The sequence below is a fragment of the Prionailurus viverrinus genome, chromosome F1, assembly GCF_022837055.1.
Source record: "Prionailurus viverrinus isolate Anna chromosome F1, UM_Priviv_1.0, whole genome shotgun sequence".
NCBI lineage: Eukaryota > Metazoa > Chordata > Mammalia > Carnivora > Felidae > Prionailurus > Prionailurus viverrinus.
The window spans coordinates 14,763,718-14,778,993 of record NC_062577.1 but is presented as its reverse complement, the minus strand read 5'-3'; the positions used below and the strand labels follow the sequence as shown (position 1 = coordinate 14,778,993).

General features: G+C 47.6%; 1 protein-coding gene across 1 annotated transcript in view; it reads left to right on the top strand.

Annotated features, from left to right (window-relative positions):
• Nucleotides 1-14,478, top strand: part of TNR (tenascin R) — an 82,607-nt gene extending 68,129 nt beyond the window's left edge. Inside the window, exons 17-21 of the mRNA XM_047840799.1 lie at nucleotides 2,902-3,053; nucleotides 4,470-4,566; nucleotides 8,435-8,596; nucleotides 13,258-13,421; nucleotides 14,359-14,478. Of these exons, the coding sequence (XP_047696755.1) occupies nucleotides 2,902-3,053; nucleotides 4,470-4,566; nucleotides 8,435-8,596; nucleotides 13,258-13,421; nucleotides 14,359-14,478 (695 nt within the window). The remainder of the gene's footprint in view (nucleotides 1-2,901; nucleotides 3,054-4,469; nucleotides 4,567-8,434; nucleotides 8,597-13,257; nucleotides 13,422-14,358) is intronic.
• The last annotated feature ends 798 nt before the right edge of the window (nucleotides 14,479-15,276 follow it).

The following is a 15,276-nucleotide window of genomic DNA, read 5'->3' as shown; positions in this document are numbered from 1 at the left end:
CTTGCAATTTGTCAACAGTAAGACAAGGGAACCCAGCAACTATGCATTAGCCCCAAACACATTTGGTGAGCACCTCCACCATCCAGCCCAGGATGGGGGCCCAGGAGGAAGAAAATACAGCCCTTCTTCTCCCAGGGGACAATCTGTGAGTTTCATCTCTTCTAAACTTTTGAGACCGCTTAAATCCACGTTTTCTCAAGTTGATTTTATTCCCATTTTCTGACTTAAAAAACATGAAACCCTTTTTTATATGACAGTCTTTCAGATGTTTCAAAACTTCTCCAGGGAAAATTCATCTCAGTTCACTATATTTATTTTTGGTAGATCTACCTTTAAAGCAACTAATGTGTTTGAGCCTTTTTAAAGTATCACTAACTTTAGTATTAACAAATATTAAATAATCAACATCATCAAGGTGAAGAAACCTGTATAACATCATTTATTTACCTATCCCGAAGTTTGGTTCTATTTTAGATGTGTATTTGTATGAGGGTTAGGGGAAGATGTTCTGTTGGGGACACATTGGATATTGGCAAAAAATTGGGAGTTCTGGCCCCTTTAAGGAGCTAAGTTGATTAGGGGAAAAGAACTATTTTTATTTTATTTTATTTTATTTTATTTTATTTTATTTTATTTTATTTTATTAAAAAATGTTTAATGTTTATTATTTTTGAGAGAGACAGAGCATGAGCGGGGGTGGGGCAGAAAGCAAGGGAGACACAGAAACAGAAGCATGCTTCAGGCTCTGAGCTGTTAGCACAGGGCGTGACGTGGGGCTCGAACCCACAAACCCACAAACTGTGAGATCATGACCTGAGCAGAAGTCGGATGCTTAACCGACTGAGCCCCAGGGAAAAAGGATTATTTAACACATGAGGTAGGAGCGAGCTGATGGCCAAGAACATTCTGTGCTGATCTTCTCAAGCAAGAAAGTCAGGCAATGAGGGAAGAGTGGAGAAGGGAAGGAAGACAGGCTGGTTGCTGCAGAGACCAGGTGGAGAAAGGCCCAGAAGCCAAGACATAATCACAGTGCTCCCGAAGCAACAGGGAGAGGGGAAGTGCTCACTTACACCTGTCCCCTGAAACATAATTGTAACCTCTAGAAATATGTGGAGTCAAGAACTCCAATCAGGCTCTAAGACATGCTGGAGACGAAAGTTAAGAGCTTTTCCTCAGCTATTTAAGAAAATCAGTTTGGGGGATAAATATGTTTAATTTGAACATAGAACTTCCCGAGGTAACTTTAACCTTTGGGGCTTTATATGTTTATAAGATAAATACAGACATCAATTAATCCTTTGCTGTATGGATAGATGTAGATCATGTGAACTGTATGCCTATGTGACATTCCATTTAGTCAACTGTAGGGAGTATTTGACTTGGGGTCTCAACGCTTGAGTTCACACGACCAGTGGAAGTTGTGTGATCTTCCTGAGTACAGTTTCTTTGTCTGAAAAATAACAATCCATTTGATCTATAACAATCAGCCTTTCTCTCCAAGTTTCTTGCAAGAATAAAATAGAAATAAAACGCACTTTGTCATGTATAAGTTTTATAGAAATGTATTGTTACTCCCTGGTACAAATGTGTCTGAAGGAGGAAGTCTCCTTGTTCTAAACTACCTTAAATGGCGGTGCCCCTTGACCATGGTATGACAGCAAGCTGGACAGTTCCTGTGCTAGGAGTTAGCACACCCACTGAATCCCAGTGACCTCTTCCTAACACAGGATGCTTCACAGATGATCTGTGACAGGAGCCTTAGATGACCAGAGTGTTCAGTGAGGATATTACATCACCTTCCCTGTGTGGCATTATGCTGTCCACTTGCTCTGACCACCCAGCTGACTCCAAGTGGCCCTCTGTCACACCTGTAGTGCACCGAACCCGCCACTAGGGGACACGGTAGTGAGTGATACGTGAGGTCCCTACCCAGACTCCTCATAACTGCTACATTTCAAGGATGCAAAACCACATCAACTGCACTCCATTGACCCTGAACATCATTGTATTTACAGAGCACCAGAACCACTTTTCCTTACGCGGCACGCTCTTCCCTGTGCTTGCCCTATCCACTCCTTCAGTCCAGAAATCTCCTCCGGTGGGATCTCGGCTTCTTGGCTTGTCTGCTAAGCATTAAAATTTGCCCTGAAGCTAAGCTCTTCAAGATACATGATTTAAGCTTCTCTTTCAGCTAATTAGATATTGTCCTACAAATTGGGCTGTTCTCTCTGAAAGATGAGCAGTGATTTGTCTCCCCTGCCCTTTCCTCAAACTTAACACTGAACTGTAAAACATGGCCATTTGATTGTTTAGTCCAATCAGGAGATTATTTTGCTTGAGGAGTAGAGATCCATCTTGTTAACGCAGAGCTTGTTCGGGCATTTCTTCATGCTGGTGTGAGGATGGCAGAAGGTTTTGCTTACTGCCTCTCATCCTTTTGAAAGGTGGGCTCTACAGTGATTTCCTGTGGCCCGTGCATCTGTAATCAGCACCTGAGTAACCCCACTAGCTACATTAACACACATTCACTCTTAAGGGGGGGGGGGGGGGAGATATTTTTATTATCCCCATTTTACTGACAAGAAAACTGATACCCAGGGAAGTCAGGCCATCTGCCTAAAGCCAAACAAATAGGTAAGTGAAAGAGCGAGACCGTGAATCCAGATCTTTGGCCCTCAGATCCCATAAAACTGTATGTTGTTTAATAAATCCGACATCAGTTAAAGAGGGGGGATGCAGGATGATGCAGGGTTCCCACACACTGTTTGAGATTCAGCGAGGATTTCTTACAGCTCTTGACAAAGTGCCAAGAGGCCCTCCACAACCGTCTCCAACCCAAGGGTCCATTATGCATAGTAGGAGAAAGGACCCTTTCTGGAAATTGCCTCTTTTCCTATGCAGGGGGCCGGGTGTTTCCTCATCCTCAAGACTGTGCCCAGCATTTGATGAATGGAGACACTCTGAGTGGGGTTTACACCATCTTCCTCAATGGAGAGCTAAGCCGGAAGTTACAGGTGTACTGCGATATGACCACCGATGGGGGTGGCTGGATTGTAAGTACATGTGGCTGTTCTCCACGTACACAAACATCCTTGGTGTCTCATCTATCTGGATCAGCGCCTACGGATCCAAATTTCACCATCCTCTGGCCATTCTTCATCCACCCCTCACCTGTCCATCTTGGGGCTCTTTGTTGCCTCTGGGCCCTTGCTCAGTAGCCCAGGCATAGGTTTGGCCAAGCACTGGAAGGAAGAAGATATTGAGGCCGCAGACTGCAGTGACCTGACCCAGTGTAGGAGCCCCAGGAATATGGTTCCAGAGTGCCGGGGAAAGGGAGTAGTGGTCAGATAAGTCCAAGGGTCTCGCCTGCTGTAGGCTGTAGGAAAAGAAGGGGTGGTTCCTCTGTAGGAGAAGGGACCTCTGCAGGAGCAGGGGAGCCTCAATGGGGAGGTCTATGGGAAGAGTAAATGGAGGGGCAGATGAGGGGCGGAGCCTAGATAGCCGGCTCTAGTTACAAAGGCCTCCCCTGCCCCACCCTTCCTTGGCCTCCCTGGTTCTTCCCCAGAGCTGTCACAGCCTTCAAGAAGCACCAGTGTTCAGGAAAAGCCAGACACCCTCCTTCCGAGTCTACTAGGGTAACACCAAGAGAAGACAAAGGACAGCCTCACAGATGTCCCCACCTATCAGTGCAGCTCACCATAAGACGGATGGGAGAGTTCCCACAACCTGGCCCTAAAGCAGCCCAGCATTAGCTCAGTCCCTGCGTGCTCACAGGGCCCCCTCCCCAAACCACCCCCCCCCCCCGCCCCGCCCTCTCCCCACCTTCGGCTGCTAACACACAGCACTGGATTTTTCTTGGTGCAGAATGGATAGTTTTTTAATGGAGTTAAATGGTGGCTGTGCTCATAAGCTACTCTAGGGAGACATTTTCTTTTATGTTTCTGACATATTTGTGCCTCCTTCTTAAAGCATAATTGGAAATTGAAGCCGAGGCTGATGCATTGGAGGTTAAATGAAATTAGCACTTAAACAGCTCGGAAAGTGAACGATATGTTGTTGCTTTGCCTGCAATGGGATGATGACAGTTACTAGCTGATTTGAAGTTGGTCCCGTTCTTTGGGTGCGAAATGCTTTCCTCTACACTCTGCCGCAAAAAGATTAATTGGAGAGCCAAGCCTGTTTCCCTTGCCTATCTGGGGGCTTGATATGTATCCTGAGTCCCTTGTGTATCGCAGGGGTGCAAATTAGTGTCAACATCACACCCTGGCCTATTCATCAGGGGCCTCTGCACTTCAGAAGAAGAGCTCCCAGTACGTCCAACAAGAGTGCTGTGCCAACACCGGGCTCTGTACTGCAGTGCTCTTCATCTGAGCGTCTTTGTCGCAGCAGATACAAAACTCGGTTATAGCAGTTTTACTCTTGAGAGTTTCTTTTCTTAGTATCATTTTCCCCCCCTTTCTCCCTCACAGGTATTCCAGAGACGGCAGAATGGCCAAACCGATTTTTTCCGGAAATGGGCTGAGTACCGTGTTGGCTTCGGGAACCTGGAGGATGAGTTTTGGCTGGGTAATCCTCCTTTGCGCTTTCCCTCGGAGCCCTGCTCTGGCTTCTCGTCCATCTCTCTCCTTTGTGTGTCCGTCTGGGATTATCGGAAACGCCGTGGCTGTTGAGAAGCTGACAGCTCGTGAATTGCTTTCAGTACCTCTTGCTCTGTTTGGCTCCACTATTGATCTGTTTTTATCTTATTGTGGTGTTTTCCTCTTTGCTCTGTCTCTTCCCATCCTCATTAATAGTCTCTTATGCTGATGGGTCTTGACATGAGGCAACTACAGAGGAAGTAAGCCACCTGGTGGGGGAGGGGGCAGGGGACACAGCGAGCCTGCCGGTCACCTCTCAGAAGCCAGGAGCTGGTGGGCCAGCCTGCCGGTCAGGAGAGAACCGAGGCGGTTGCCCTGCCCCAGCTCCCTGGAGGAATGTGATCACCTGACTTGGTGAGGGAAGGGAAAACATGAGAGTGGCATTGGAAGTGACCTGCAATCTCCCAGGGGTCTGACACAAGCAGGAGGCGTAGATTGAGAACCAAACCGGTGTGTGAAGGTGAATCCGCACCCCATCCACGCAGCTGGCCGCGGTGCCAATCCCAGAAAGTGGCCCATCTATTGCCTCCATCTCCCGCTTGGTTAGATTTTCACAGTGATGTGTACGGGAAGGCAGGGGGACAGGCAAACAACCGGGTTCCACAGCTGTGGTCTCCTTTCTGTGTCCCCATCACCGTCTCACGGGGCCTCACTGTCTTTCTCCTGGCTGCTCGCATGACAGCCCCCCACCCGACCTCCCTGCCCTTCCATCGTCACATGGCCGGCTCCCTCACCCAAAATCTGAGCAGTGGTTAACCTCATTTGTAAACCCTTTCAATGACTCATCACCACCAGGTGAAAGCCAAACACCTTAGCTAAGGTCAAGGCCCTCTCTAATCTACCTCCAGAGACTGCTCCCCGACACTAGGCACCCCACCCCTCTCCCCACCCCTACCCCCATCCACTCCCTCTTCTGTGGGCCCAAAGCACAGTGTCCATTTTCCTCTCTGTCTCTCTTGACTATACTGTGTAAAGTTCTTTCAGGACTAGGACCACATCATAGTCCTCTTTTAATCCCATTCATTGCCTGTTATGGTGGCTGAGAGAGTAGGTACTTAATGTATAGGTATCAATCAGTCAATTAATGATAAGAATTTATTGAGTACCTATTAGATGCCCAGATCTATGTTTGCTGATGTAGGTAATAAAACTACAACGTAAGAACATTGAGAGACAAGTATTTTTACCTTCTAGAAGTTTCCATACAGTTTGGGAGGCCAGTGCAATGCACACAAATCCGTGGGCTCGGCAGACAGGGCTCGTGTTCCCCAGACCTCAGGCACTTAACACCGCTTCCACAATTCTTGCATAATCTGTGAAGTAGCTAAACTACCACACACTTAAGTTCCCTCTGTATCGCTTGCTTTATTTAGTTAAATCTACTGTTTGGGGGAAGAAACTTAATAGCATTGCCCAAAATGGCAAGCTAGTTATCATGTGCCAAAATAAAAAGGAGACTTAAACATTAACACAACGAAAAGGAAACAATATTAATATGATTAAATGACAGTTAAATACGGGGCCCTCAAGGCTGATGCTGCTGGGTGTGGTACAAACAAAGATTAAAAAGTGTTGGGGGCTCACCACCAAGCACTAGAACCAAACAGAGACTGGGAGTCAAGGTTAGGATTAGAGTTAAGGTTCCTCCTTCACCTATTAAGGAAGAAATAGAATTTGGAAATACCTTTCTCCCTATATGTTTAAGGTTATTTAGTAGCCCTTATTCCCAAAGTATTTCTCATATGGTGAGAAATGCCATCCCGCACTGAGAAACACTATAAACCCACCAAGTACCAAGGAGAAGGCCACAGATACTCAGACAGGGGAGGGGTCAGCTGTGTGGAGGAGGTGCCGATGGATGAGTCAAAAGAAGCAGGAAGGAAGGGGACAAAAAAAGAGGTAAGGCAGGGATCCTTCTGACAGACGCAAACGCAAGAGTAAAGAAACCATCCACCGAGAGGAAAGGTGCAGGTCAGGGAAAGAAGAAAATGAGGTTAGGTGGGTTGAATGAAGGCACATTATGGTACCTAAGGCTGGGAAGAAAAGTCTTGACTTAATGCCATAGGTAATAGGGAGCCAGTGAGGGCTCTTGAACAGAGGCATGGCCTGGTGAGATATAGTTTGGCAGCAATACTCAGGTTGAGGGTAACTGTGACCCATGGTTTATATCTTAAGTGGGGTTCCCTAGAAGCAGAGCCAGAGACAAGGAGTCTTGTTTAAGTGATTTATTGGGTGAGTGCTCTTAGGGGCAGGGGAACGGAGGAAGCAAGATAGAGCAGGGGAAATACGCAAAACTGTGGTTGTGGTGGCAGACAATCTTCAGTCTCGTCCTCGGGTGAGCATGAGTGCTGGAACATGAATTGCTTCTCAGAGTCGGTCCCCACTAGGACAAGGGGGCTGACATTTTGTACCCCCACATTAGGCATTAATGAAAGTCTGCTTCAAGGCAGGGGGGAGGGAGAGTGTAGCTGCCAGGAGGAAGTGACTCCTGTTTGGTCAAGTGTTATTATCCAAGAAGAAGGTAGCTGTGAGTTGTTACCAGCCAAGACATCTAGCAGCTGGGGGATAGGTCCACCATCTACTGAGGGCATCCGGGCAGGCACACCCAAGATCCACTACACCACACAAGCACGAGTCTAGGGTAGGTTGTGGGTCAGCACCCCAGCAAACAGCCCTCAGCTTATAATCAACGTAAAGCTTTAAATCTCAAAGAGGAGAGGGAAGCAGAAAGATCCAGGTGGCCCTCAGCCAATCATTTCGCCTGTGTGGATTTCAACCTCCTTTTCCACAAAGAGATAAACCTAAGCAATGTCTAAATTCCCTTCCATCCCCTCGATTCTTTCATTCTCATGATGGTGTGTGATAGATAGAGATCAGATATGACAGCCAAGCAAGAGGACCTCGGTTCAGTAGGCAGATAGAAATCAGGAGGGCTCAGACATCACCAGCAGTGCAAGCTGAGTGGTTCAAAGTCTGGACAGGTGGGTCAAAACCAGAAAGTCCCAGAGCACAGCCAGCCAGGGCAAGCAGACAAGGGAATATATATGAGAAAACATTGCTGTGGAGCATGTGGGCTCACAGAGGTTTGCACCTTACGAGAATCCATCAGACCAAGGCCTGGGAAGCTTAGAGCCCAAAGAGAAGCATATGGGGGAACATAGCCACCCAGAAACCAGTGCAGAGGGGGCAATGCAAGCTGTAGCAGGTAGATTAGACAGAAAGGGACTGTGGTCAGGGGGCAGATGGCTATATCCCCTGAGCTGACCAGGGGAGCCCAGGAGGACTGGAGGCTGAGACAGGGAAGGGCAAGGTAACAGAACCACTTTTGCAGGCCACTGGACGATGGTAAGATGTCTGGCTCTCCTGGTCCCCTAGTGCCGGTCCTGAACTCCTCTGATCAGTCTCTTTACTTCTCTTCACCTTCTCTGACTCCCTACCACTCACACCAAGGATTTAAGCCCATGTAATTAATGCCTTTTATCATTTTCACCCAACAACACGGTTTGAAGTAGAAGGTGGAAGAGGACGGGGCCAGGAGTCCCGAAGCTCAAGGTTTGTCCGTAACTGGGTCAAGACAAGGTGCGAGGACCCCCGAGCTGACCCGTGGTAGAAACCCATCAGCAGACCAGGGCTTGTCTTTTTGCAGGAAAAATTTCTGAGTCTAGCAAGATCTGTTTGGTAAATGACCTGAGAAGGCCTGAGGGCTCCCCCTCCTCCTCTATAACATCCGTCTGAGGCCACAGTCCCATTCTCCCTCCCCTTTCCAAAGCCCCTGCGTTCTCTGCTCTTCTCCCCAGGGCTGGATAACATACACAGGATCACATCCCAGGGCCGCTACGAGCTGCGTGTGGACATGCGTGACGGCCAGGAGGCCGCCTTCGCCTACTATGACAAGTTCTCTGTGGAGGACGGCAGAAACCTGTACAAACTGCGCCTGGGAGTCTACAATGGCACCGCAGGTACCCCGGCCCCCAAGCAGACAGACCCCAGGGCGTGTGTGAATCCCCTGCTAGCCACAGTGAGGGCGGAGGGCCAGGAGTCCCGGGTGCCGGTCCCGGTTGTCCAGAGCCAATTTCTAAGGACTTCAGTTTCCTCATCTGGAAAATCATAATAATGATGCCTGCCCTACTGCACAGAGTAGTCAGGAAAAAAAAAATGCTATCAATGCAGTGAAAATACTTTCAAAGTTTAAAAGAAAAAAAGTGCCATGTGAGGGCAAAGGATTATTTTTCTTGTCCAGATTAATCAATATGGGCTCTTATCCAATGAGAGCATAATCAGCTATTGTCTGGCTAGAAATTCCCCCCACGATGACATCTAGGAAAACCGTCTTGCAACTAATGGAGACAAAGCAGATCCCTCCATACGTTCTGAGATGACCCCCTCCTATCAGCAGTCCTGCCTTCATCGGGTGCAAACAAGAGCACTGGAATGAACCTCGCTGGCCACATTTCTTTTCATTCCTCCACAAGAACCAAGTACACGGTCACGTTTCCTATATAGATTTTTATGACATCTCTACTAAGTAGAACAACCATCTCTATGAGTTCTGTTGCATTAATAGTTTTATCAGAACATAATATCCAGTCTCCTTCTTAGGCTTTGCCAATCTGTTTCCTGGGTTCTATTATAGCACATTTCATAAGACCTGTTTTGCCAAATATTCTACTGTTAGGTACACGGAGTTATTGGTCCTTTCATTAACTCCAATCTTAGGGCTAAATGCTAGTGTATAATTTTAGCAGCATTTTTATGCCTCTCGGAATTAAGCAAATCGGCAAGGTGTTGCCCTTCCAATTACTGCCTCTGTCCAATTATTTCTCTTCTCAGCCAGGTATTGTTACTCCACAGGAAGACACGCTTTGCTATTGTTCACAGTGGTGATTATTCCCAATGGCAGTCAGTCGGATCTGCCTGAAGTGCCCCTAACAAAAATTCCAATTTGCCACACTTTGGGCATAAAATCGCCATTGAAATGGAGTGTGCTAAACAAGACATCAGACTAAACCATTTCAAAAAAAATCTGATACCATCCACTCCCTAAGAGTAGAATTGCACCTGCAGAAAAGCAGCTCTTATCCTCCCCATAGGAAGGAAAGCAACCCCTTCCGGTTGCTCCCATGTCCCACCTTCCTCCCCCTCTTCACCTGCTCCAGGCCTCTGCCTCTCTCTGCCTCCATCGGCCCAGCCACCGCTGACTTTCCTGCAGCTCTGTCTTGCTACTGGGTCCCATGGGGGGCAGGACTGTTGCTCCACATTGTACTCTCACGTCTCACGGGAAAATCCTGCCGGCAAATTGGCCAATCACCAAAAATTAATTACAGTGGGAGCCCTCCCTTCAAATATTCAGTTCATTTTCCTCAAAAGATGAAAACCCGCACTTACGTAGTCTGCCCGCTTCTCTGCGCAACTCTACCCAATGGTAGAATTGCTTTGTCTAGACCAGAGGTCTCCAGAGGGGAAGAGGTCATCCTCTCTTTCTGGCTTTTACCATTGCCCAATTCCCCTGGCCTTTATCTTGACTTACTGCTCACTTTATTGGCCCTATTGGCAATACCCCATCCCATGTCTTCCAATCCAAGTTTAGCCCCTTCTCTTGTCCCCATTTCTCAAGGCTATAAAAACCCAAGTCTCTAATCAGGACTCTAGATTAGAACTGAAAACTCCAAATCAAGTTATCAATAAGAGGTTTTTGAGCAACCCCTAGATGTTCATTGTACAAGTTATGGGGACCCAAGAGAAACATAAGACATGGCCTCTGCATGAACTAAACATCTATTTCTTTAAAACAATTTTTTAATGTTTATTTATTATTGAGAGACAGAGAGAGACAGAGCATGAGCATGGGAGGGGCAGAGAGAGGGGGAGACACAAAATCTGAAGCAGGCTCCAGGCTGTGGGCAAGCTGTCAGCACAGAGCCTGACGCAGGGCTCGACCTCACAAACTGCAAGATCATGACCTGAGCCGAAGTCAGACGCTTAACTGACTGAGCTACCCAGGCGCCCCTCTATTTCTTTTAAAAGATCCACAAGGGACACCAGCTCTTGATCTCAGTGTTGTGAGTTCGAGCCCCATGTTGGGTATAGACATTGCTGAAATAAATAACTTAAAAACATTTTTAATAAAAAACCTTAAAAAGAATCACAAAAGAAATGGTACTCACTTCCAGCTTACTAGGTGCTCATTGGCCTAAGAAGGAGCAACATCTGTCTGGGACCCCAGTGGTGAGGGAAACAGTCCAGAGAAGGCAAACCCTGGAAGAGAAGTCACGGAAGGAGCTGTTACCGTGGAGGAAGGGCAGGCGTGAAGGTCCTTGTTGCCCAGGGAAGGTGTGACTTCGGAAGAACAGAAAGAAGATTGGTAGAGAGTAGGGTGAAGCTGGACCCTGAAGGGCCTTAGAAAAGGGGGCCCTCTTACTATGGTGAGCAGGGGAGAGTCCCGGTAGGTCCTGAGACTTCGGGATTTGGGGGCTTCTAGGAAGATCAATGTGACAGCCATAAATTGGATGAAGTAAATCTGAGTGAAGAACAGACACCAGCTGGCATGAGCTGGTGCATTAATCTTGGTAGGAGATAATAGGAGACTTGACTAATGTCAGGAATTAAGAGAAAGGTATAAATCTGAACAGTGGTTTAAGAGAGAAAAACCAAGACTCACACAATGAATTGAATACATGAGGTGGGTATAAGGCAGAAGTGGGAAGGGGAGCCAGATCTGGGGAGGAGACAAAGACCAATGCTGGGATCTATCCCAGACAGCGGCAGGTGACCCCAGAGTGGAAGGTGGAGAGAATTGTTCCTGGACAGCAGTGAGGGCAGATTCTAGATTACAGAGGAGCAAGAGGGAGATGAGAAGATGAGGTGGACAGAGGCAACAGAGTTGAACTGATGGTAAAGAAAGGGTCACTAGACAATAGGACTAATCCAAGAATTTTAATTTCTTTAATGTTTTATTTTGAGAGAGAGAGGGAGAGAAAGAGAGAAGCATGCATGTGCATGAGTGGGAGAGGGGCAGAGAGAGAGAGAGAGAGAGAGAGAGAGAGAGAGAATCCCAAGCAGGCTGCATGCTGTTATTCAGAGCTCCAATTCACGAACTGTGAGATCATGACCTGAGCCAAAAATCAAGAGTCGGACGCTTAACTGACTGAGCCACCCAGGTGCCCCCTAAGGATTTTTAAAGATAAAAGATATGAATATGATTTATTATTGAAGGAATTGAAAATGCTAAATATATATGTATATATATATATGCAAATATATAAATATATATATGCAAAAAAAAAGAAAAAATAAGAAATATTTTTTGCCTTCCTCTGGACCTAGAAGAAATGGGAAAGAATGAATTACAGGCAGTGGGATTATCTCTCAATGGACAAAAAGTCTGATCCCCTGTAGACTGGCAGGAGAAGATGAAAATGATGGGATAGAGACAGGATATGTTGAGTTGGTGACCCAACTGACCTGAGAGGATCAAACTTCCCCATAGAATAAAGATCATCCCCTAAGAGCTAAGCTGTGGTGGGAAGCAGTCGAGGCACTGAGTGGCTACCATGAGTGTGGACTCAGATGCCACAGATGACCCAGAACTATGGTCTCTTGCAGCTTAAAGGGAACTCAGAAGCATCTACAATAATGTCCATTCAATAACATGAGCCCCTTCACGACATATCCAACTATAAATCCCACCAAAAGTTCAGCCAATAGTTATAGATTAATTACAGTTTGATCCTTTGCCTCAGTTACTCAGTTCATATGAGTCACCTGCACAACATCCCAACAAGACAATACCCAGCCTTTGTTTACCTCTAAGACTAGAGATCTTAACCCATCTCCAAGCAGTCTGTCCCATATGTGAGCAGCTCCAATAGCTGGGTAATTTTTCCTCCTATATTTAGCCAAAATATGTCTCCTCTCAGTCTCCACCTACTGATCCTCATATCCCCCCCCCCCCCGCCATTTACTTTATTTATTTATTTTTACTTAGTAGCCCATGAGATATTTGGAGATAGTGATCACAGCCCTTGTCTCCCATTGAACCTGCTCTTCCCCAAGATACAGCCCTGGTTTTCCCAACCACTTCTCTGCCGTGGTGAAGATTTTCTCATCATGCTTTCTCCTCTGGACAGGAATTCTAGCTTGCTGAGATCCCTGTTTACATGTGGCATCATGTTTTGTGGCACATGTGGGGTTTGGGATATGGGTTGACAAGGCCTAATAAACCACGGAGAAGGCCACACCATGGATGCATGGTGGTAACCCAGACTGGTCGCGTCACCATGGCTCATGCCTATCTCCTGTGAAGATAAAGGAATACAGTGCAGGCCTGGAGGAAACAGACAGGGGTGGTGAGGTGAACTGAGAGGACACAGCTCTTAGTAGAAGGTCAGAGGGATGAGGAAATGAGTAGCAGAGAGCAGCATGGAGAGTTGCTGACCCAGGGGGTAAGGGGGAGTATGAGTTCAGTACAGCCAGGCTGAGGAAATGGGTAGAAATGGGGGAGGAGGTGAACGGAAAGTCCCTTAAGTGGAAGCTAGGTTTGTTGGGAGTGGGTCAAACGTCCAGAAAATGCTGACAAAAGAGTGACAAATCAGACAGCCTTACAAAAACATCTTTTTTACAGGGGACTCCCTCAGCTATCATCAGGGACGCCCTTTCTCCACAGAGGACAGAGACAATGATGTTGCAGTTACCAACTGCGCCATGTCATACAAGGGGGCCTGGTGGTACAAGAACTGCCACCGGACCAACCTCAATGGGAAATATGGAGAGTCCAGGCACAGTCAGGTAGGTGAGGCTCTGCCCCAGGGCTGCGGAACCCACTGTCCCTAAGCTTTATGTTCTAAATGCACAACTGGGTGTTACATTTCCCTTTATAACAAAAAAAATAGTCTTGAGAAAGGACTATCATGAAGAGGGAGATAACCTAGGCCCTGGAATAAGGGAAGGACAAAGTAGACTCCAGTGGAGGGAAAGAAAAGCATCTGGACTCAGGAGCTAGAACTCACCCAGAGAAGCCCTGGACAACCAGTCACATTCCATTTCGTTTCCTCATCTAGATGATCCCAACAATCCCATGGAGAGATTGTCAATTTTAGGGACGGCTTACAGGCTCAACTTCATCTTAAGAAGCGTCCCAGGAAAGGAGAGATCAGAACACCAGGGTAAACTGGACTATCCCTCCCCATTAGAGACTACAAGTCCACAGACTGGGAAGAGTGATGGGTTGACCAACAGGACCAACTGGGACTTTCCCAGTTTTAGCAACAAAAGGCCAGCGGTGAGGGAAACCCCTTAGCCCCGAGCAAACCAAGATGCTGGGTCACCATAGGTGGAAACCGCCTGACTGTCCCATCAGGAGTGAGCAGTCAGACACAATTATTCTCTTCAAAATGCTTGTATACTATTGGGATTTTGAAATTCAACACTGATAACTGGTGCATGTAAATCCTGAAAGCCAAAACATTAGAGCTGGCAGTAAGAAATGATCTGAAGGGCAGCCCTAATGAACACCCAGGCCACAGGCATGTTGAGAAAGAAAAGCTGGAAAGAGACCCCGCTCTTTTGACCTTATGAGGGAGCCGGACCGCAAAGCTTCACATTAATGAAAAATGGCTAAATCCACATCTTGGATTCCCCGCTCCTGCTGTTCTCCTCCTTTTCAAGCTGGGTGCTCCCTCTGGAGGGAGGCGGTGACTGACGTGCTCATCTGTCTCCTTCCCAGGGTATCAACTGGTACCATTGGAAAGGCCACGAGCTCTCCATCCCTTTTGTGGAAATGAAGATGCGCCCTTACAGCCACCGTCTCACGGCGGGGAGGAAACGGCGGTCCTTGCAGTTCTGAGCAGTGGGCGGCCGCGGGCCAGCTGACCTTCTCTGTCATCTGTTTGTATCTTATAATATGAAACAAGGGGTGGGGGGTAAGAGTAATGTGCTTTGCAACATGTTAAGGGTGTTTGAGGAAGCAGGCCGCAGCTGCTCGTGGTTTCTGCTGTCCCGGGCCTGGCCCTCGGCCTCCATTCTCCCTCCCAGCCAGTCATCCGGAACCTTCCCCTCTTTTCCCACCAAGGTGGGAAAGTGTGAAATATTTTTTTAAAAGACCAATTTAAAGGCAAGTCCTGGAGTCAGATTGCTATGGCAACGGGCCTTCTTTTCCTGCCCTCCTATGAGTTGCCCTTCCCTTCCAGGTATTTGTGCTCTGGTCACTGCCTTGGATGGCCAGGTTCTCTCACCAGCCCACGGCAGAAGCCTCGGCACGAGAGCTCCGCCAACAGCTCCCCGTAAGAGGAAACAGATGAGTCTCACTGCATCCCGACAGCCCAAGTTCTTTTTAATGGGCCAAAGATTCTCATTTTCTGACACTCTTACCAGCCCAGTGTCCTATTACCTTCTGAGATCAGTGGCCTCTTTTCCAGCCCCAATCAATCATGTGCCTACTGCCCTCCGACCCTTAGACGCCCACGGCCCCACGAGCCCAGCCACTGTTTGCTCTGGACTCTGGTTCCCAAGGCATTGCCCACACCTGGCCCTGGGCTGTACAGTGGCTGTGTCCCTGAGGGTCTTAAGTCACTGCCCCCTCTCTCGGGTCAGACAGACAGCAACTTCCTTTGTGGGTGAAAGGGGGAGATGGTTGTAGATTTAG